Source organism: Physella acuta, unplaced genomic scaffold (assembly GCF_028476545.2).
Source record: "Physella acuta isolate Inbredline_101_S28 unplaced genomic scaffold, ASM2847654v3 ptg001346l, whole genome shotgun sequence".
NCBI classification, from domain to species: domain Eukaryota; kingdom Metazoa; phylum Mollusca; class Gastropoda; family Physidae; genus Physella; species Physella acuta.
In genome coordinates this window covers 101,177-123,474 of record NW_026732861.1, presented here as the reverse complement: position 1 = coordinate 123,474, position 22,298 = coordinate 101,177, and the positions used below count along the sequence as shown (strand labels likewise).

At 32.8% G+C, this 22,298-nt stretch overlaps 3 protein-coding genes across 3 annotated transcripts; 2 read left to right on the top strand and 1 right to left on the bottom strand.

Moving 5' to 3' along the window:
- Positions 1–268: 268 nt before the first annotated feature.
- LOC131926830 (uncharacterized) lies at positions 269–10,709 on the bottom strand. The gene is made up of 13 exons (XM_059282477.1): positions 10,560–10,709; positions 9,840–9,879; positions 9,631–9,677; positions 9,015–9,116; positions 8,425–8,659; positions 7,454–7,528; positions 7,065–7,215; positions 6,663–6,785; positions 6,207–6,435; positions 5,787–5,925; positions 5,255–5,403; positions 3,480–3,630; positions 269–2,775 (listed from the first exon to the last, which is right to left on the bottom strand). Exons 4-13 carry the CDS (start codon positions 9,113–9,115, stop codon positions 2,566–2,568), a joined length of 1,563 nt encoding a protein of 520 aa, XP_059138460.1. The 5' UTR covers position 9,116; positions 9,631–9,677; positions 9,840–9,879; positions 10,560–10,709; the 3' UTR covers positions 269–2,565.
- A 223-nt stretch (positions 10,710–10,932) lies between these two features.
- Positions 10,933–16,394, top strand: LOC131926829 (vacuolar protein sorting-associated protein 26C-like). Its single transcript, XM_059282476.1, has 9 exons — positions 10,933–11,027; positions 12,631–12,774; positions 13,013–13,162; positions 13,476–13,556; positions 13,951–14,025; positions 14,140–14,220; positions 14,638–14,734; positions 15,047–15,172; positions 15,390–16,394. Exons 1-9 carry the CDS (start codon positions 10,974–10,976, stop codon positions 15,470–15,472), a joined length of 891 nt encoding a protein of 296 aa, XP_059138459.1. The 5' UTR covers positions 10,933–10,973; the 3' UTR covers positions 15,473–16,394.
- A 3,423-nt stretch (positions 16,395–19,817) lies between these two features.
- LOC131926834 (large ribosomal subunit protein mL41-like) lies at positions 19,818–22,049 on the top strand. Its single transcript, XM_059282480.1, has 3 exons — positions 19,818–20,074; positions 21,623–21,723; positions 21,861–22,049. Exons 1-3 carry the CDS (start codon positions 19,888–19,890, stop codon positions 22,038–22,040), a joined length of 468 nt encoding a protein of 155 aa, XP_059138463.1. The 5' UTR covers positions 19,818–19,887; the 3' UTR covers positions 22,041–22,049.
- Positions 22,050–22,298: the final 249 nt, after the last annotated feature.

Genomic DNA, 22,298 nt, shown 5'->3' with positions numbered 1-22,298 from the left:
GAGCGACTGAACAAACAGCTGTTGCGCCACAGCACAATGGCAGAAGCAGTTGTAATGACAACAGTACAGCCTTTCTTACATTGACTTATCAAGGGGGTGCCCACTCAAAAGTGTCATTTAATTTTTAAATTCATGGATGGTAAACTTTGAACCTCATGCCATATTACTTGATCAAAGAATTCTGCTGCCAATGTATCTTTACAATACTTTTCCTTGATTACTTTCCTTTCAGTAGTAAAAGAAACAACATGAAACAATATTTCAAATTTTCAAAAAAAAATTTATTTGATTTAAAAGCACAGTATAAAAAAAGCTGAAAAAATATCACACTTTGATATAAAAATCACAATAAAATATTTGTTAAAACAGACATAATTGAGACAGAATATTTGCAATCTTGACAATTTGATCTAGTACTCATTCAAGATACCAGTTTCTAACATTTGATAATGCTTTTCTTTTGCAAAGTTACAAAATCTCTTTCAAAAACATAAAGAGTAAGTTGTGCATTTCAAAAAATGCTTTCAAAAATTTAGATATTTCTATTGTACACAAAAAGAATGTTATCTTTAAAAAATATAATCCTTATATTGTAATGTATGGCTAATAGCTTTTGACAAATGTCATCAATAACATAGTAATAAGGCAAACAATAAATAATTCATTAATTACATTAAGAGAATTTGAATAACTAACAGATATTCAAACTTTTTGGAAAAAATATAAGATTTTGGCAATATCTTGTTTTAGATAACATTTTTTACCAGTCTACAGTTATTACAAGAATAGTACTTGGAAATGGTGACACAAATTCTTTGTAGTTTTAACTTGAATTTCTGAAAGAAATTTTACTCTCTCATTTGAATGATAATTTGAATTATGTTAACAGTTAAACTCGTGAATTAATAGTTTTCATTGTAACAAAAGTCAGCAGTGTTTTAGTTTGCTAACATAAATATGATATTTTTAGGAACTTATTCACAATTAAACAAAAGTTATTTCCAAAGTGTCTGGTGAGCTCCTTCTAATGCAATACTTTAAATTGCTGTAAAACACTTGTTGAACAAAGGAAAATGAACACAACAATAGAACTTCCATAACAATTTGATTTTCAAAAAGTGTAGCACAAGACAAACTTTTTACTACATGAATGAAAAGTATTTTAAAAGTGCAATTCTAAGTCTACAGTTTGATTTTTGAAAATACACTCCGACTACATTAATTAAAAAATCATTTAGTCACACCAAGTATAAAAAAAAATCACCAATGGTGTTTTATCTACTTCGTTTCTGTTCTTATGAAACATTTTTTATAAACTTAAGTCTTAATGCTTCATTTAGATAAGAAAGATGAATTGATATAAAAGTATATCACACTTCAAATTGTAATTGCTGTACTTATAGATATTAATATATTCATTGCTTGTTTTCATAATGAAAAAGAAAAAAAAATCATGTTTGGAGTATTGCTTTTTTCTCAGTTTTAATAATAAAGCTGTATTTTCTGATATAAAAGGTAACAATTATGAACAAAATGCTTTTGAAATATTGCTTGTTTGTAAATAATGGTCAAGCAGTCTTTATCAATTTTATAATTCTAAAATCACAAAAGAAAATACCATTTTCTGGAGTATTGCTTTCTTAAATAATCAGATTTATATTCAATGATTTCATAACATTTTTAAAAATATATATTATTATATGTTGTGTAAATGCTATACAGTTGTATATATAATACTTAAATGGCAAAAAATTGATACAAATTTGATTTAATAACAGAAATCATAAGTTTATATCTATTTTGGCATTTTAAAAGGCATCAGAATTTTTCAGCAGAACACTTTTTACAGCTGATAGCAAGAAGTAATTTAAATTACAGACTCATTTTACCTTTTTTTAAGTGTTTCATTGGAGTGAATTAACGTTCACTCTTTAAACCTGAATGAACAAAAAAATACTTCTGTAATATCTGTAATTTTTTTGGTTCTGAACAAAATATTTTTTACAACTCAATAGCCATTTATCTAAACAGGATAAGATTGTCTTGTTAATTTTTTGATATTATGCAATGGGGAATATTCATCAAATACATTTTTATGAAATAATGCAATAATTTTATCAATACGATTTAATATCTAAGCTGGTTTACTGAAAAAATTTCACTGATAGTTGATTATTTATCTCTGAAATAAGGGAAGTAGACTCATTTTATTACTCCAATATAAATAATTAAAGTACAACATTAATTTCAAACTGATTAGAATTGGCTGTATCCAAGAAAATTCATTAGTTTTTCATCTCTTAAAAATAATATATGCTACAAATAAACAGCTAATTTTTCAAATTCATCAAATATTCAATCATTATATTATTAACTTTAGACCAGCAGTCACAATCAACAAATAATAATATGATATTACCCTTTAACCCAAGTTTTTACTTTTTAAATAAAAGTCTAAAATTCATAATATAAAAGTTTGTTGACTATTATAGTACATATTATAAAGTAGAAATAATGTATTTAAAACACAATAAAATATTTCTTCCAAAACCGTTGAAATAAATGCTAAGCCAGAGCTTTAGAGTTTAAGTTTACAGAAGTGGTTGTATTTGGTGCGGAGTTACATTTTCCTCGTGTCTCTCCTTCTGGCTTCTGCTCCTTTAAAGCCTCCCTCTTCCTTCTTTTAAGCTCCTGCTGAATTAGAAATACTTGAGCACGACACATTCTTGCCTGTTTTTTCTGGTACTCTTCTTGGTACACAGTTTTAAAATCGCCCTGCAGAAATATAATTTTTCCAAATAAGTTGGTAAGGGCAAGGAGAGCCCAGAATATAATAAATACCTACTGATACAAAAAAAAAAAAATTAAATTGTAAAAAAAAAAGAGAGAGAAATAAACTGTAGATTATGACTCCTATTTGCATAGATCTAGCCTATATGGATAAAAGCAGAAATGCAAATTAGTTTTCTAGTTGAAGGCATTTTTCTACTAGTTGTAGAATATTGAAAATAGTGTTTGTTTCAGGCATCTTTCCAAAGGGGGTGGGGGTGGGGAGGCAATGCCCTTCCTTTCTAGACAAAATAGTAAACAATATATAACATTATATGGGATGGTGTATCATAGCAGTAGAGAGCTAGACTTCTAACCTGAGAACTTTGCGGTTCAAATCAGTGGAACGTCCCTGAGTCCACCCAGTTCTGATGGGTAACTTATGTTAGAGAAACAAAGGCGCCTGGGCATAGTGCTGACCACACTATCCCTACTTAAACCGAGGTCTCTGCCCCATGTGCCTTGGAAATGATGATGATTAAATGATGATGATGAGAGAAAATATGTACAGTGTCTCTAGAAGTTTCAAGCCCCCCTACCCCCTCCCCAGAGGAAAAATGTCTGAAAGAAATGGTGCAGTGAATCTGTTAGCAGATCTTTTATTGTGTGTAATGGAACACAGACAGGCCTGACAGTTTGATATCACCTACCTCCCCACTTTTTGCCATTGGCCTCTCTTCAGGGCGATGTTTTATAATGGGCTCTACTGGCTTGGGTACAAAGCTGGACTTAGTCACACTTTGTGCGTTGAAGGGCTGCATGCTGGGAATGTATGGTCTGTTCTCGTGGAAGTCACCAAACCTAACCATTAAAAAATTTTATGTATCAATATATCAAATGTGAAGCATTTTTAAATAATGTGTTTGTAAGCTTTCTTGTTAAGCCTGAAATAGATACTATTATAGAAAAAACTTATTATGAGGTTGGTATTGTTACATGCACAACCTAGAAAACCCCTCACCTTAATGCGGAAAATAATCTTTCTTTTTTATTCAAGACTTAGCATTTTTTTTATTGTTATGCACATTTTTGTCAAAAGTTTATTAAATCATGTTTTGTATTTAGTTTAATGAGTAGTTTTCATTACCCACCTTAATTTTTTGGTAAAAGTTTCACTACTAAAAAACAGATAACTCTAATATGAAAAATTTTGACCAACAGTGGTGTACTACTGTTACTTTCCTAGTCTTCATATCAACTCAAAGAACTAATGACCTAAGCAACCAAAATTTTAGAATCATTGTAATAAGATTTTGTTTTAAAATTTATCCTATAATATAAATTGTATCATTTATTTATTCTATTTTAGTTTTACATCTTATAAACATAAACATCCACTCTGAAAAATCAAAACTATCAATATTTCAAGGTGATTTATGCCAGTGTTAAAAAAACTATCAATATTTCAAAATGATTCATGCCAGTGTTAAAAAACTATCAATATTTCAAAGTGATTCATGCCAGTGTTAAAAAAACTATCAATATTTCAAAATGATTCATGCCAGTGTTAAAAAAACTATCAATATTTCAAAATGATTCATGCCAGTGTTAAAAAACTATCAATATTTCAAAGTGATTCATGCCAGTGTTAAAAAAACTATCAATATTTCAAAATGATTCATGCCAGTGTTAAAAAAACTATCAATATTTCAAAATGATTCATGCCAGTGTTAAAAAACTATCAATATTTCAAAGTGATTCATGCCAGTGTTAAAAAAACTATCAATATTTCAAAACGATTCATGCCAGTGTTAAAAAAACTATCAATATTTTAAAGTGATTCATGCCAGTGTTAAAAAAACTATCAATATTTCAAAATGATTCATGCCAGTGTTAAAAAACTATCAATATTTTAAAGTGATTCATGCCAGTGTTAAAAAAAACTATCAATATTTCAAAACGATTCATGCCAGTGTTAAAAAAACTATCAATATTTTAAAGTGATTCATGCCAGTGTTAAAAAAACTATCAATATTTCAAAATGATTCATGCCAGTGTTAAAAAACTATCAATATTTTAAAGTGATTCATGCCAGTGTTAAAAAAAACTATCAATATTTCAAAATGATTCATGCCAGTGTTAAAAAACTATCAATATTTTAAAGTGATTCATGCCAGTGTTAAAAAAACTATCAATATTTCAAAATGATTCATGCCAGTGTTAAAAAAAAATATCAATATTTCAAAATGATTCATGCCAGTGTTAAAAAAACTATCAATATTTCAAAATGATTCATGCCAGTGTTAAAAAACTATCAATATTTTAAAGTGATTCATGCCAGTGTTAAAAAAACTATCAATATTTCAAAGTGATTCATGCCAGTGTTAAAAAAAAATATCAATATTTCAAAATGATTCATGCCAGTGTTAAAAAACTATCAATATTTTAAAGTGATTCATGCCAGTGTTAAAAAAAATGTACATACCTAACACGAGGCTGGACCCCCCAGTCAGGAAAGAAGTGATTGTTCATTGTCTTCCCATCAAAACGTGCATCCGACGAAACTGCTAGGGTGGACATGGGAACCCGAACCTTAACGTTTGCTGCTTTCAGATCAATCGGCTGATAATCTCTCTGGATGCCAGAAAATAGGTTTTAGTAGGTAACTTGTGGCAGAATAATGGCTCTAATATTGAATATAAAACTAGAAAAAGATATGCAAAGTTTGGTACATGACACAGTGTTTTGTCACAAAAGTTTAGATTTGTCAAAATAAGTTGTAAGAGTAAAAAGTTAGTTTAGTCACAAAACTTGTGAGAGTAAAAGGTAAGTTTAGTCACAAAAATTGTGAGTGTAAAAAGTAAGCTCAGTCATAAAAATTGTGAGAGTAAAAAGTAAGTTTAGTCACAATAATTATGAGAGTAAAAAGTAAGTTTAGTCACAAAAATTATGAGAGTAAAAAGTAAGTTTAGTCACAAAAATTATGAGAGTAAAAGTTTAAAGTTGGTGTGGCTGACCTTCTGGGAGGTTTCAGTTTCAAACTTGACTGACGGCAGTTTAAAATTTTCTTCCTCCTTTTTGCAAGAAGCTACCACTGGGTGCTGTTTAACATCATGGCCTTTGTAGGTTGCTCGGTTTTCTGTTGAAAAGCTTTGCCTGAACGGAAATGTTAAATTAGTCAACGATAAAATCCTGTAAGCCCTATACAAAGTCATGTAAAAACTAAGTTGAGAGAAGATGCACATGGCTGCAAAACTTGAAAGTTTAGAGATCAGTTCACACATGGACCTATACCCATTTATGATAAATATAGCGAAAAAATGAATTACTACTTTTACTCCTCTAGTTGATGATGATGTTTGAAAGGGTACTTTACTTGTACAAAATAGCCCAGTTCAATGAAAAAAAAAATTCTTAACACTCTTGTTTAAACTTACTTATTGTCAAACTTCAAATCAATGGTGGGCTGGGGAGGGTCAACAGCTCGGGGCGGGCGTGGCTGATCTCTCCCAAAACCTGGGAAATCCTCCTGTGTTTGGGACACGCCCAGAAACTTGCCGCGGTTTGATAAGGTTGTGGAATCTTTCTGTAGAGTTTGTCTGGCTCTGTGGTCACCCTCTATCTGTTTGTAGGTGGAGTTGTGGGTTGTGTCAAACAAGTGCTCTCCTGAAACAAAAACATTTAAATCCTAGTCAGTTGTTGATTTACTGGTTATTATGCCTAGGACAACAATACTAAATAGCATACACAATTTAAAACATGAATCTAATATATTATTAATCAATTAATTATTATTATATAATTGTATCAGAGTAAAGTTTTACTTGTTTCTTTTTTTTTTTTCTGTCATTTGTTTTCTTTTAAAATATGGATTATAATATAACAAAACAAACCTTCCAATTTAATACTGGAATCTGGTATTTTAGCAGGAGGTGGAGGAGCCACAAATTTTCCAGTGTAGGTGTGATGAGTGGTTGAAGATGGGATGTTTTCTTTATCAGGATATAGAATTGATCCTGTAGACACAGAGTTTGTCAGAAATAAATACATTTTTAAAAACTTATTTCACAAAGGTTGGTTCAATCATGTTTAATTTAAATCAGTCTAGTGGAAGCAGACACCATTTAATTAGCCTACTTGTTCTTTAAATTTATTGATGTGGTCATAGCAAAACTAAATTTTTTTAACCAAACATATTTAAACTTCTTTACATAACATTTATCTTTGATATTCAACAATTTCTAGAATGTTAATACATTGAGGTGTCAGTGTCTTGAAAGTTATGCTCTATATACCTGTAAAACTGGGAAGCTCCCCAAAACTCAGTGTTGGCTGAGGCACCCATCTCTTGAAGTGTTGTTTGTTGGTGGTCATGTCTTCAAAGATTGCAGGCTCACGCTGGATCAAATCTCGGCGAGGCGGAGGGCGATTGTTTTCATTACTTAACTATAAAAAATTGTTTCATAATTACAGATATAGGTTGTATTCACTGCTTCATTAGGACTTAATCAAGTTGTTGTTTAATGTCTAAAACACTATGAAAAGAGTCATTCATGCTAAAATTGTGTGCATATTTTTTTTTTTACTTTGGACATTGTGATTTTCATTATATTAAACAAAATCAAACATATTTTTAACAAATATACTTTAATGAAAATATTATATTATAGGTCAAAATTTTAACCTGCTTAGGAGTAAACTCCTGAGAGTAATATGTTGTCACTTCCATAGGTTCAGATGAAGGCTCATATTTATCAACCTGTTAAAGAAATTAAATGTTTGATTTTTATTTATTGTCTCAGTTTTACAGCACTAATAACAAGAAGTCAGACAGGCTTAGATTAGATGCTTCAAGAAGTAAAATTGGATGGCCAAAACAAACACAGAAGAGGTCACTTGGTGACAAGGTAAAAGTGCCAGAATGTCATGGAACCAGTTTAATGGAATAGACCAAAACAGTTTACAGGAGAAGTTGCATCTTTATGCTTCACAGCAATGATGAAGAAGAACTACAAGAATAGAATATTTTAAAATCTAGATTTGAAAACAGAATTTCAACAGAAATGTATAGACATATCACTACTACTCTAAATTTATCAACCTTGGACAATTTTATTTAAATTTACTGATTAAAGGTTACATTTTGACTTCAAGTTACCGTAATCAATTTTTTTAAATTTCGATCATCAAGGTTTCTTTTCAGACATTTTGTTCTTTTCAGACATTTTGCTCCACAGAGAAAAGAGAAGGGGGTGGCATTTAAAACCTGGGAGGTCTACTTAAACTATATATTTTCTATTTTAATTTAATTTTTTTTAAAGGAAGAGTGGGTGTGGGAAGGTAAACTACAAATCAGCAGTCGTTTAAATTTGGAGTTTTCTCTCCTAGATGGGTTGCTTTCCCCAGCTATCAAGCCTCATCTCCCCAGGGGTACAAACTTAGGACTATATGGTTTAGCAGCCATAAGCATTAAAGACCCGACCATGCTGACCACTATTTTAAAGCAATAAGCCTGATGTTACCAGTTTTTAATATATGAGCTGTCATAATAAAATATTAAAAATTGAAAATTAATTACAACAAAAAAACTGCACCTCAAGACAATTTTTGTCCCATGTATTAAAACATATGTGCTTGTTGTGCACTAAATCTCACCTGAATGATTGGCCTGACTCTCTCTACATTTCCCAAATCTTTAAACGAATCTCTCTGATTGGTGGAAATATACATGGGAGGTAACCTAGGATCCCATTGCTGGATTGGTGGACGCTTAGAAGACCTTGGTCTTGGGTGTCGCACTGCTTCAAACGTGGACATGTAGTCTGATTTTGGAAAAGGCTCTCGTTTGTCTGATTGAATAATTTTGTGACTGTGCTGTCTTTTATGTCGCCTGCATTGAAATTTTTAAAAAATAATTTGTGATAAGAAATGACCACACATGACCAACAGCATTATAATGCTCCTAAAGGCTTAGCTTGCTTCTTTTCCTACCATTTAGAAAAGAAATGTTTTCCCCTGAAATCATTCTTGTACAACCCTTCCCATAATATAGTTCAAGCTGATGACTTTTAAATTTTACATTATAAGAAAAATATATGGCACCACAGTATAATTATTCTTAACATCATAAAAATTTTAGGTGGGTCAAAAATTAATTAAAAACAAAGTGAAAAGGTAGACAATCTGAACTGCTGCTTATCTTAGTTATGGGCCTTTAATATATGATTAACAAACAGATAACTCACCCACAGTCACATAGGTCACTGATTGAAACATCATCTGGAAACACCTCATCAAAAATCCCCAATCCATCTATACTGCTACAAGGCTTTGTCGTTTCAGGCATTCTAGTAGAAATGTAACACAAGTAATAAGGTTCTTATTAATTAACCATAGGCCTGCTCAAATATAATGGAGGCATGGTTTAGTGGTAGAGCACTCTACTGTCTACCCGAAAGTCTCAAGTTCAGATTTTTATCTTGAATCTGTAGGACATTCCTGACCTTCTCTGATAGGTGCCTTTTCACGTTAGGGAAAGTAAAGGTGGCTGGACATAGTACTGATCAAGTTTGAAAGGGGACTTCTTTAATATTAAAAAATACAAAAACCCTTCAGTAGGAACTACTGACACAAAATATTTTAAAACTCAGGAAAAGAAGTAGGTTTAAAACTAGGGTTCAATATATATATATATATATATATATATATATATATATATATATATATATATATATATATATATATATATATAGTGTGTGTGGATGTTTCTAAAAGACAAATCTCTTTAGGTTCTTATAAAATTAAACTTTCTGATTTTTTCACTGCGATAATAGAGTTGCGTTTATTCTGCCCACTACTCACCTGTATAAATAGGTTTTGTATGTAGGCCTTACTTCAGTGGCAAGAATCTATAAATAAAGCAGTTTAAGTTATGTTTTAGCCTCTGCCAATTCAATTATGGAGGGGGGGGTCCTTAAATTGAGAATTCTACTTGTAACTAAAAGTAAAAGCAATTCAAGTTAGTCATGCAATCATTTCTAGCTTATTTGTGATGAAAAGCAAAAACTCACCTTTAATAACTTAGTATGAACATATCACCTTAAGGTAATACTGCAAAAAACAAACCAACATTTCACATAGGCAATTGGGTTTTATCAAAACAACTTATTTTATTAATACTATAATCATCAACTGTACTAAAGGTAACACAGGAGTAAACTAGTGACCTAAATACTAAATAGGCCTATCCAAAATACAGTGGCTTTTATATTATGGCCTACATAAATTATAGCTTACATCAGAATAGCAGGTTTAAGCATTCCAAACAGAATGAGAATACCCTGCATTAGATCATTAATAAAATGCATTTTTATTCAAATTTCAAATATTAAAAATAATTTCTGTCAGAAAATGGGATCAGAAGTATGTATTCTACATCTGTTATGAGTATGGCATATTAAATGCTATTCACTGTATTCACCACTCCAGTATTCAGTTCACCTGCATTAACATTGACGTGCACAGTGTCAAAGTCACCTGCAGATTTAATGCACCTGTTGAATACCTTATTGAACTCCTTTCCCACCGTATGTCACAACGTAAATACTCAGTGCCTCGGTTGTGGTTATTTCATAGTTTACTGCTTTGCAGCCAGTCTATCTATTTTTATGAACTGGGGTCTAACTAAATCTTTTTTTGATCATTCACGCATGTAAACGGAAAAAATTGTATGAAAATGCTAATCAATCTGACAGACAGCCAATGTCATAAATTATCATCTGAATACATACCTTCTAGATCCTCTCTATGTCCGTTCCAGTATCGCAACGGTGTTGACAGGGTAAGGCTTTGTCGAGAGAAATTATAATGTCAAAAGAGAGTCGAAAGCATAGAAAGTTAGAGACACAGTTTTTCCCTCTCGCGTGCCTTAGCAACGACTCGTTGACAACTAGATCTAGTTCTCGTTCAGATTCATGTTTTTAATTTTGTAACTTCTGCAAATTTTTATGTTCTAAAATGCTTCTTTGTTATACAGCGCGTTAATACAACTTAATATTTTTTATATTCGTATTATACTATTATCGATTGAAAACATATAGATTCTATAAATCTAGCACATTTTTATAACAACAAATATTTTTTTTTACGTAAACTGGTTACGGTTTTTAAGAATCTCCATTGTACAGACACATGATTAGTTCAAAATGGCGAACCTTGATATTAGACTAAAGAAAGTAAACAAAATATATAAAGAAGGGGTAAACACATGATCTATTCTCATAAATAGATGATTTAGAAGTTAAAGTTTTCAAATATTAACTTTCTGCAAGTAAATACTTACCGCCTGAGTAAAAAAGCTGAAAAATTATTAAATAATAAACTGTAAAGTCACAAAGTGGGCGGTGCCTGTTAGTAGATATTAAGTAGAATGTTACTGTTGTGTTGTGCAACTTGTGGTGTACTCACTCACTGACTCAGTCACTCACTCAATGTAATCAGTAATCTGTATTGTAATTGTCACGATTGTGTAATGTGTATTTTACTTCAGTTCCTAAATGTCTCTCTGTCTCTATTAGTCTACTGCTATTCTCCGTGTTTGACTTGAGTCAGTGGCTGACACAAGGATATCGCCAGCAATTTTTAATTTACACTCCAATATTCATCATTATTGATTGTTGGGTAATCTCTATATTTATATTATTATTATGTCTCACAAATTCTGCCTTTAATATGTCTCTTTATTTTCTTATCACATTTTTCTTTCTCAATGTTTCACGTTTTGCATTTTACCAAGACCCAGTAAACAACAAAAAGTAAATAGGCCTATATAAATTATATTATTATTACGCATCCATTATCTTTTAACTGTGGACATCATTACCTAGGTGAGGGTAAAAAAATTAGGTCAAGTAACTCTCTAAATTAAATTAAAGTTTATTCAAGCTATTCACTAGTAGCTAATACTAATGTAATAACTGTAGTATTTTATATTAATTATTATGATCAATATTTAGTTGCCATTGTCGAGATCGCAGACCAGCTGGCAAAAATTGGGGGAAAGAAACCACAACCGGAAATTTCGCTACACCCAAAAGAAATAAAAAGAATAATTAAACACAAACAAACGCAAATGTGGTCTGTCACACACCCTCACTACATTAAAGACGACGGCTATTACAATTTAACACGAAAACAACAATACACAATCTTTCGACTCAGAACAGGCCACAACAGACTAAATCAACACATGCACAAAAAACTGAAGGTTGGGTGTAGCGAAATGTGCCCTTGTGGCAAGGCCCCGGAAAACACGGAGCACGTACTCCAGGATTGTACTCTGTATAGCCAGGCAAGAGGCAGACACTGGCCCCAGCCCACCCCACTCAGGGAAAAATTATATGGGACACCTGACAAACTGGAAACCACAGTCCGGTTTGTCCATGAAGTTGGACTTGTTGTCTAATTCTTCCACCATAATCAAAAATTAAGAACGAAGAAGAAGAAGAAGAAGTTGCCATTGTGAATAACCCCTTCTGTCTTTCTGGTAACTTTAAACAGTGTATAAATCTAAATATATAAGTATAATGATAATGTTATAAGTAACTACTTACTTGCACAGCAAACTCCACAGCCTCTCCTCAACCAAACTGGAAATATTACTTTGTGTTGAACATAAACCCCCAAACAATAATAAAAGTTATCTTAATTAACCTTATTTAATTAAATAGATCAGGCTACATACCTTGTATAAAGTTAAAGTGTGTAGATGCATGAAAGTTTATTTATTAAAACAAAATAAGGTGTGTTTATTTTCTGCCTAAAGATTTTTTTTTAAAAATGTTATTTATTTTATTCAAATAGGATGTTATAGCAGGAGTTGTTGTGGTGCAGAGCAAGGGTGAGCTTCAGCATCAAGGAATCACGCTGATAATGGAGGGAATGGTCAACTTACAACTTAGTGCTAAAAGTGTTGGACTTTTTGAGGCTTTTTATAATTCCCTCAAGGTAGCTCACATTTACTTCATCCATAATGTCATGTTAATCCATACTTGAGCCAGTTAGAGATGGTAAAGCTTCTTCTACCCTTATCTGAAGATTTAAAAGTTACTTTTTATTTGTCTAGATGTTTATTTTAAAAACATAATTTACATTAAAAAATGATTGTTCTATGGACATAAGAAAAACTTAGGGGGAAAAACGGCAACTATAGAACATGTTTTAAAATCCTTATTGATGTTTTCAGCCTATTCAACTATTAAACTACACATTGGAGGTGGCAAAACCAGGAAAACTTCCTTCAGGAAAAACTGAAATTCCTTTTGAAGTGCCCCTGAAACCAAAACCTGGCAAAACACTGTATGAGACCTATCATGGGGTATTTGTCAATATTCAGGTACAGAAATACTAATTTCTTGTTGTTTTTTTTTTTTACCTTTTTTGTTATAGATACACAACAAGAATTTTATCTAGTAGCTGGTTAAGCAATATTATTATTTTTTTGTTTCAAATATTGCCTTGCTGATTTCCATCTCGTTGTATTTTTAATAATGCAATGTTTTTAAAAAGTATAATTTCCTATGATAATACATCTATTTTTCTCACTAAATTAATGTATCTAGACTTTTTCCTCAATTACTTACTCATTCTATTTTTCTATGTTGAACATACTGATTAGAGAACGTGTACTTTATTTACTCCAACACCAGTATTTAGTGAAAGTAGAAATGAAAAGATCACTCCTCAACAAAGATTTACAGAAACAAACAGAATTTATAATTGAGTACAAGGTAAGTAAATCCACAAAACCAATTAGAAGATTTACCACTTTCGTTACCAATCACCTCTTAACTCTAAATTTGTTTTAAATAGCTTTTAATAAAACTCTCTGCCAGTAATAATGGTTTTAAAAATTTGGACATATCATGACGCGCATTAATTTATTAAATAACTATGCACCATCAACCACTAACTCGACACGCTATCCATTCATTAAATCTTTAACACTATCTCTATTGGTCTTGATCTACATTTGTCTTGCATTTAAATAAGGTTATGCTCAAATGGTCACAGCCTCCTAGACCTGTAAAAGATTGATTTACTAACAGCTCAAATTGAGCGGGCAGTAACATCTTTCTTCACCAGCTGAGTTATTTATGGATCCTTTTTTTTCAATATTTGCAGAGCCAGGAAGAAAAAGCTAAGCCTAAGCTAGTAAACTTCACCATTACTCCAGAAACTTTGACCAATGTTAAGGAGGTACGAGCATACAAAATTTAATTCCGTAATTTAAAAGAGATTTTTGGCAGTATTGCTTTTTTTTAAATTGATGTTTTTTTTTTGTTAAAGTAATTTTTTTTTCTTCTCTCTTAGAAACAAAATGTCCCCAAGTTCAAAGTGAAAGGCCATTTAGACTCTTCTTGTTTGCAGATTACAAAACCACTCACTGGAGAGGTACAGTTGTTTTGAATCCATCAGTTGTTTTTATTTAATTTAAACTTTTTTTTCACACAAAAAATGTGAAAAACAACATGAACCCATAACCATTAGCTTTTAATGTTGAGTACACAATATATCAATAAATCAGACATGTGTGTCTATATTGGGGAAAAAAAACAGATAACAATAATTACTCTTAATTTTGGTCAATTAAACTATACTCTATTTTCAGTGGCTTCTCTGTATGTTACAAAGCACTTTGAAACCATATCCATTATATATATATATATTTTTTTTAATATGCACAAAATATATTTGAATGTTTTATAAAAATTTCCAGTATAGATTTTATTTTTTTATTTAATTTTTCTAATTAATTGAAAGTCCTTTTAAACCTGTAAATGTCTACTGCCATGAAATTTGATGTTTCAGTTAACCGTTGAACATTGTGAGGCTGCTATAAAGTCTATAGAGATTCAGCTGGTCAGAGTGGAGACTTGTGGGTGTGCTGAAGGCTATGCCAAAGATGGTCAGTGATATCTTATCCTTTTACCCATATCCCATATCATTCTTCAATTCTGAAATAATAGTTTGTCAAATCATAAATTCAAACTGTGTGTTTTTTAATTTTATTTTTAAATGTTTGTCTCCCTTATCAACATAATATTACCATTCGTAAAGTTTGAAATCCATGTAACTAACAAAAAACTTCATTACTTTTAAATTATACAATTTTAAACCATATTTATTTTACTTCTTTTATTAAACATGAGTTAATAAGTGTGTGGTAACTTCCTGAATTTAACTTCATTTGTCTAAATATTTTTTTTTTAAATTTCAGCCACTGAGATTCAGAATATTCAAATAGCTGATGGCGATGTAGCTAGAAGTATGGCTATTCCTATCTACATGGTGTTTCCACGCTTGTTTACATGTCCAACTTTATCTACCAATAATTTTAAAGTTGGTGAGTCAATAATTAAAGTGGTGGCATATTTGAGTTTGCGGGCTTTTTTTAAGGGAACTCCATCCCAGCCACTTTTTATTTCTCTACAAAAATGTAAACAGGTGATAGTGTTAAATTCAGAATTCATCCTAGCCATCTAAATGTATAACTAGAGTGTAGTTTTTTTTAATGATTGTTTCAAATTCATGTTTTTAATTTCCTGGTTTCTTTTTTCCAGATTTTGAAATCAACATTGTTGTTGTCTTTGCCGATGACCATTTGGTAACAGAAAACTTCCCTCTCAAGCTGACTAGGTTTTAGTGTACACAGATCCCAAATCCCATGGCTAAGCTCAGAGTCCAGCTACTTGCTAAACTGAAGAGACACTCTATGCATTACATCTGCTAAGAACAAACAGGAGTAATTATGGCAGATCAAAAGAGAATATGTCTAAAAGTTATGAGGTTCATTTTTTTTTCTTTAAAAGAACTGCATTTATAAATCAAATGGCTTCAACATGTGACACTTAAAAGACCTTCAGTTTTTCATTAATAAGGCTGTTGTTGTAAATGGAATGGTTAAAAAATAATGTCTTAAAGTTAACGAGCTTCATTCGATCATTTAAAAAGCTACATACTTTTGTCTTAAATTATGTATAAATGCAATATCATATGTTATTGTTAGTTTTTTGGTCATGAAGCTGATGTGTGCTGTACATTTATGTCTATTTATTTCTTAGAGGAATGTGTATGAATGTGAAGAAAATAAGTTTACAGGGAGATAATTTCAAATATTGTATAATTATTCACTGTGGCCTTACAAGGTCAGGTGCAATTAGGTTCTCTCCCCACCCCACCCTTCCTCATTGAATATATACCAGATGTACTCAAAGTGTTTCAGTTTAATGTCACTCCATCTCTGATCAGGCTGTGTCACCCCCGTCTGGAATGGCTTTACGCTTTTAATAAATTAAGAAAAAAAAATTAAATTGTTAACTCAACAAAAACTGATATTCTCATTAAAGTTGGCTTTTTTCATCTCTGTGACACCATACCCTTCCCTATCTTGTGACACTTGTGATTATTCCCCCTGAATATTAAGTCTTACGACACTTGTGATTATTTCCCCCTGAATAATATTACTGAATGATCTGGATGGCAATGTTTTTATTATCTATGTTGAGGCTTTGTAAATAACTCACCAGTATGTTGAAACTTATGTTTATAAAATAAAAGAAATAGAAAGAAATGTTTAAAATATACACTGACTCCATTTATTTGCTTAAGTTCCAAGATATCAGAGTAATGCAAAGCTGCTCTCAGACATACAAAAAACTGCTGAAGTGTATTTTTTGTATATGCTACAGAGCACACCTTCGTTCTTAATTTTAGTGTTTGAAGGGATCCCCTCCAACACAGTTAAGTATACGTGTCAACTGGTTATGTGCCCTTGAGGCAATTGACTCCTATTTGCTTCCATAGCATCTGCTTGATGATTCAAACTTGAGACTTTTCGGTTTAGCAATCATGAGCTTTACCGACTCAACCACACGACCCCCTTCTAGAGCACATAAAAGTGACAATAAATTGGCCAAAAATGTAGCCTTCCTTGTCTCTGTCATCAGAGTTTCTTCCGGGCATCTCTTCGGGGGGGGGGGGGGGGACTTTGCCTCCCGAAAATTTTTTTATATAATTTATATAGAAAATATATACTTTTAACAGTGTCCACCACCCCCCCCCCCCCGAAGAAAGTCTACCGCCCCCCCCCCCCCCCCCCCCCGAAAATTTCAAGTGCCCCCCCCCCTGGAAGAAACACTGTCTGTCATATGATCTCACCAATGTCATTTTGGCCTCCCCTCTACCTCTTTCTTATTCCAACGTTTGTCTTGTGATGTTGTAATGCAGTGGCGTAGGCAGGGGGGGTCATAACCCCTCCCATAGACCCATCGGTATATATATATATATAAAGTATGAGGGGGGGGTGCAAAACGAAAGTTTGAGGGGGGGGGGGGGGGGGTACAAACCAAAAGTTGAGGGAAGTGCAAATCGAAAGTTTGTCCCCGGTAAAAATTTGAACCACCCCCCCCCCATGAGACGATCCTGGCTACGCTACTGTTGTAATGTCTTTCTAAGCATGTGTCCTATCAACACACACACCCTTTTTCTTATTTCTTTTTATCTGGAATGTATCTGCACCTCTGCCAATTACTGGATACTAAAGTGAAAAGAGAAGATACTGGGACAAAACACAGTCCAGCTAGCAAAAACTAGAATCAAATTAAATGTGTAAAATATGCGTGTTCCAAAACCACACAAAAGGTACCACACCGAATTCACACAAAAACAATCACAGGAGAAACGCATATGACGATTAAACAATCTATAAAATGAGCTGAATACAGCCCTTGGGAAACCAATCACATTATAGTAGGTCAAATACAAAACATGGAGCTTGTTTATGTTACGCAGAAGTAAATACCAGACACACACACGAGTATGTAAGATAGAAAAATTGGAATATAGAAACCGAATGGCAGAGTATGGAAGCTATTAAGAAAATTAATTAGAATCGGGCCTACCTTCTGCACTGAAAGCTTTAAACTCTATTTCATCTTCCTTCATTAATTTTGATATTACTTTAGTTTTACTTTTATCGGCTTTATCTGAGAGAGTAAACATACACAGCGGTAACATCTAACAAATGCCCAAGGATTAAAAGATCATGTAGGGTCTGACAGAGTTCAGACAAGATTTGGGGAAAATATCGCTGCTTCAAGAAAAATTCAACTGCAACCAAAGTTTCTTCCCGGCATCTGTTTTAATTTCTTATAACGGAAGAAAGTCTACCGTTCCCCGAACGAAATGGAATATATATATAGAAAACATATAATTTTAACAGTGTCCTCCCCCCCCCCCCCCCCCGAAAATTTCAAATGCCCCCCCCCCCCCGGAGAAAAAAAGTCTGGAAGAAACGCTGACTGCAATTTTGAGAGGGGGGGGGGGGTGTTTGGCTTTTTGTGACGTTGTGTGAAGGAGGGGAGGGGGAGGTAAAAATCGTCCAAAAAAGCGTGACGTTATTTATGGATGCTCCCTATATGGGTTGCCTAAATGAGTTGGGGTAAAATCAACGTGACTAAATATTATTTTTACTCAGAGGAGTAGCGGGGGGGGGGGGGGGGGGGGAAGCGGGGGATGCGGCCCGCACCGGGTGACACCATTTAGGGGGGTGACACCAAGGCAAAAAATAGCAAAATATATAGAGAAAAACGATAATTCCACTTAATTAAGTGATTAATTCGAGTGTTAAATAGTGTTTTAAGAGGTGCAAATCGAAAGTCTGAGGGGGGGGGGGGGTTGCACATCGAAAGTTTGAGGGGGGTGCTAATCACAAGTTTGAGGGGGGTGCAAATCGAAAGTTTGAGGGGGTGCAAATCGAAAATTGAAAGTTTGTACCCGGGAAGGGTCGCTACGCCTCTGGGGGTGACACCATTAAGTGCCGCACCGGGTGACACCCGCCCTCGCTACGCCACTGCTTTTACTGAACCTTAGGACACTTGTCGCTACACGTGTTTCCATAACCTCTCCATCTTGTTTCATGAACGCTACACAATTGACCACGCAAGCACATTCTAGATGCGCCGTTTTTTAAATTTCTAATTTTAACGTAAAAAGTAAGTAAAGTTTCCCTTTCAAACATGACGGTCTATGGGGCAAGTGAAGTATAGTTCACTTGTTTTAATTTTAACGTGGTTATTTTTAATTCATTACTTGAAAAAAAATTAGATCTACATCTGTAGGCTTTGACACAAAAATAACTGATGTAGGCTTACTATGATTTGTTTGGTTGCTTGTTCTGTCAGGGAGGTCTACACCTAACTTCTTTTTAAAGATACCGTGAAATACACCCCCCCCACACACACACACTTCGTGCTTGTAAAAAAATTGCCGCTTTTCATTTTTTTTTAGTTGGTCGGTATACAGTTGCATCTCTGATACATTTGTTCAATCGTTGAGCTTATGTTTTTTAAACACGAGAACTGCCGATTTAATTCACTCATATGCAGTTTTCAATTATTTTTTTTTTAATTTTACAATTTTTAGATGTAATATTTTGATGTAAAATTCAACATGTAGGTGTTCACATTGACCCGACCCCCCCCCCTTTCCCTGCACGCGTACACAAAATTCGATTTTTTCTGATCCCCTCCCCCGTCCCCCCCCCCTCCCCAGCATGGACGTTAAAAAAGCTTTGGTCGCTAACATATGTAAAAGATCTGATAAACGACCATGGCTAATTTTAGAGGTTATTTCGGGTTTTAGAAAACTTTTTAAATAAATTGTAATAGGAATTGATTAAAATACTCTATATAGACAGAGTTCAGACACGATTGTGGAAAAATATCGATGTTTAACAAAAATTAAACTGCAATTTTGAGGGGGGGGGGGGGGGGAGGTTGTAGGCTGAGGTGTGACGTCATTTTAGGAGTAGGGGTCTAGCATTTTGTGACGGAGGGGAGGGGGAGGTAAAAATCATCAAAAAAAGCGTGACGTCATTTATGAATGACCCCCTTTTTTAAAAAAATTTTAAACATCTGAACTATATCTTAATTATTTATTATTAAAAAAGCGAAAATAAATTTCCATGTATTTTTTGTAGGAAACACGGTTATGGTCCCTAGTTAGTAAGTCACAAACATTGAGTAGGCCTAGCATAATATCTCAGAAATTGTTGTGAAAATGTTACCGGCGACAAGGGCAAACATTATTCTTCTGTTGTTAAAACGAAATATTAGTACAAGTACATGCCTTTGCGGAGCTAAAACACGAAAGCCTTGGGACGAACGGTTTCCTGTAAGAAAAGAAGATGTTTCACCTGATAAAAGGGGAGGCAGTAGAAAAATGGCACAAGTTTTACCAGAAAACAGTGAGAAAACATTTTTCTAGACTATACTATTTTTTTCTAATAGTCACTCTAATTATCTAATACCGTAAAATCACGATATAGCGTCGGAAATTATTGGGTAATGTTCGTTGAGTTTCGGTAACATTCGTTACTGTAAACCATAGTTTATTTGACCGGTGAAATAAAAATAAAGTCAAGTGCATTAAATTAATGTTTTAACTTAATTTACAGTTTAATTGACAGAAAATTAATAACAGATAGAAAATCTAAATATTATTAATAAACTCAAGTGTAGTAATTAATTATTTTTTTTTAAGAAACAGAAAAAACCTGCAGAAGATTTGCGACAACCAGCTCTTGTTCTGTTAGTAAATAAGACGATTAGATTAACTAAAGTTAAAAGTAGTAAGAATAACTAGAATAATGTTTAGTAGCAGCAAAAATTAGCACATACACTTAAAATAATTAGAAATACAAAATAATTAGCAAAACAGTATTTAAAATGCAACAAAAATCAATCCTTGCACATTTTTAAACATTATGTATTAAAAATAATATGGCGGCAAATAAATGATGGTTTACAGTATTTCCGGTGGTTTCCGGAACGGCTCGACAGACTACGCCATGGTTTTACTGTTTTTTTACTGCTGTACAGTTCCGGAATAATAACCGACGCTATATCGTGATTTTACCTCTAATACAATAGTAATAATCTAATAGTGTCTAATACTATTATTAGTAGGCCTATAATTTTAAAAATACAATTTATGGCCTAGCCTAGATCTAGACTCGATTTGATAGCAGCAATGCTTATTAATTATTAAATTTTAAATCTCCTCATCCTATTAATTATTAATAATTATTTTAATATAGAATCTAGAATAGATCAATATATTATTAATAGTAGCATTGTAACAAAAAATGACACCTTAGACTAGCTAGATTCTTATTTCTAGATTAGTTAATATAGTTCAAATCGAAATTAATCATCACATGGTAAGACTTAATACGAACTGACCCGCGGCGTATCGTACGCAGCTATGTAGTTGTTTTATTTTCTACTTTTCAGTAATTCATAATTTGTGAATTCAGTACCAGGGCGATAACCCCCCCCCCCCCCTGAAAGCAGCCTCCTCTTAGTTACCTCCTCCCCTAGGCTAAGTTTAAAATCGTTTCAAACTACATTATCTGCCCCTAATAGCTGTCACTAAACCCGGCTCTAGGATTGTAAACATTTAGCGTGAGCTACAGCTCACCAGACCATGTAGGGGTGGGGGAGGTAGGGAGCGCGCTTACAGCTTGTTGTCTATCGTCTCCAAGAAGAGAATTATATATATAGATAATACGTAGTTAATCAGTTATAGTTAGGCCCTATCTATAGGCTTAAGTTATTTTACTATTTTTATTATTATTATGCAATATAGTTTTATGTACTATGCTATAGGCCTACTATATAGTATTTAGTATTGATTGATATGCATAACTAACCTAATTATTCAATACCATTACCCCATAATTTTACCACAATGCTAATCAAAATGATTGATTGATTGCTTTTCCTTTTTTTAGTTGTGGCTCCAACAGGCGTATACCATAGAGTAACCAAAAAGTATATACATGTGCCAGAAATGGTGCCAGAGTTTGTTGTGCCAGACCTTACTGGGTTTGAGGTATTGATTTACTTTGTTATTTTACTCTACACAACAAAAAACAACATATGTAAAATTAAATAATTTAATTACAACCTTGTTTTTTAAAAATGTATTACATAATTCTTTAAAGGCATTGTTCCAACTTTCTGTTTCAGCTTAAGCCTTATGTGTCATACAAAGCTAAAGAGATTACTCAGTTACCTTTATCACCCCAAGACATTTTCAATACTGTTTATGCTGAAGAAATAAAAAGTAGCTTTGAAAAGGGCGAGCTCAAAATAGATGACAATAACATTGTATTAGCTGATGGAAAGAAAATAAGCATTGACCAATAAAAAACAAAAATAAAATACATCTTGTTTTTTGTAGTCTTTGATTAAAGACTTAATTTTAATGTTGTCAGCAAGTTTGTTTTATGTGAGTTCAAGTATTGTCCTCAAAATATGATTTCAACTTCACTTCTCATTTTTCATAACTAAATTTATGCATGTTTTAACTCACACTGACATAGATCTATATATAGTCCCTTTACCTCTCCTATGGGTTATAATAGAAGAAAAATCATCCTAAGTATTTTAAATTTAAGGCAATAA

What these genes read in the sequence shown, in the direction of transcription:
- LOC131926829 (XM_059282476.1), top strand. Translation starts at nt 10,974, where the DNA reads ATGGCGAACCTTGATATTAGACTAAAGAAAGTAAACAAAATATATAAA. An exon ending in ACAAAATATATAAAGAAGGG is followed by an intron (nt 11,028 to 12,630) that starts GTAAACACATGA and finishes TTATTCAAATAG; the next exon opens with GATGTTATAGCAGGAGTTGT. An exon ending in CTTTGACCAATGTTAAGGAG is followed by an intron (nt 14,026 to 14,139) that starts GTACGAGCATAC and finishes CTTCTCTCTTAG; the next exon opens with AAACAAAATGTCCCCAAGTT.
- LOC131926834 (XM_059282480.1), top strand. Translation starts at nt 19,888, where the DNA reads ATGTTACCGGCGACAAGGGCAAACATTATTCTTCTGTTGTTAAAACGA. An exon ending in ACAAGTTTTACCAGAAAACA is followed by an intron (nt 20,075 to 21,622) that starts GTGAGAAAACAT and finishes TCCTTTTTTTAG; the next exon opens with TTGTGGCTCCAACAGGCGTA. An exon ending in CAGACCTTACTGGGTTTGAG is followed by an intron (nt 21,724 to 21,860) that starts GTATTGATTTAC and finishes TTTCTGTTTCAG; the next exon opens with CTTAAGCCTTATGTGTCATA.
- LOC131926830 (XM_059282477.1), bottom strand. Translation starts at nt 9,115, where the DNA reads ATGCCTGAAACGACAAAGCCTTGTAGCAGTATAGATGGATTGGGGATT. An exon ending in TTCCAGTATTAAATTGGAAG is followed by an intron (nt 6,436 to 6,662) that starts GTTTGTTTTGTT and finishes TTTTTGTTTCAG; the next exon opens with GAGAGCACTTGTTTGACACA. An exon ending in GGGGTCCAGCCTCGTGTTAG is followed by an intron (nt 3,631 to 5,254) that starts GTATGTACATTT and finishes TTTAATGGTTAG; the next exon opens with GTTTGGTGACTTCCACGAGA.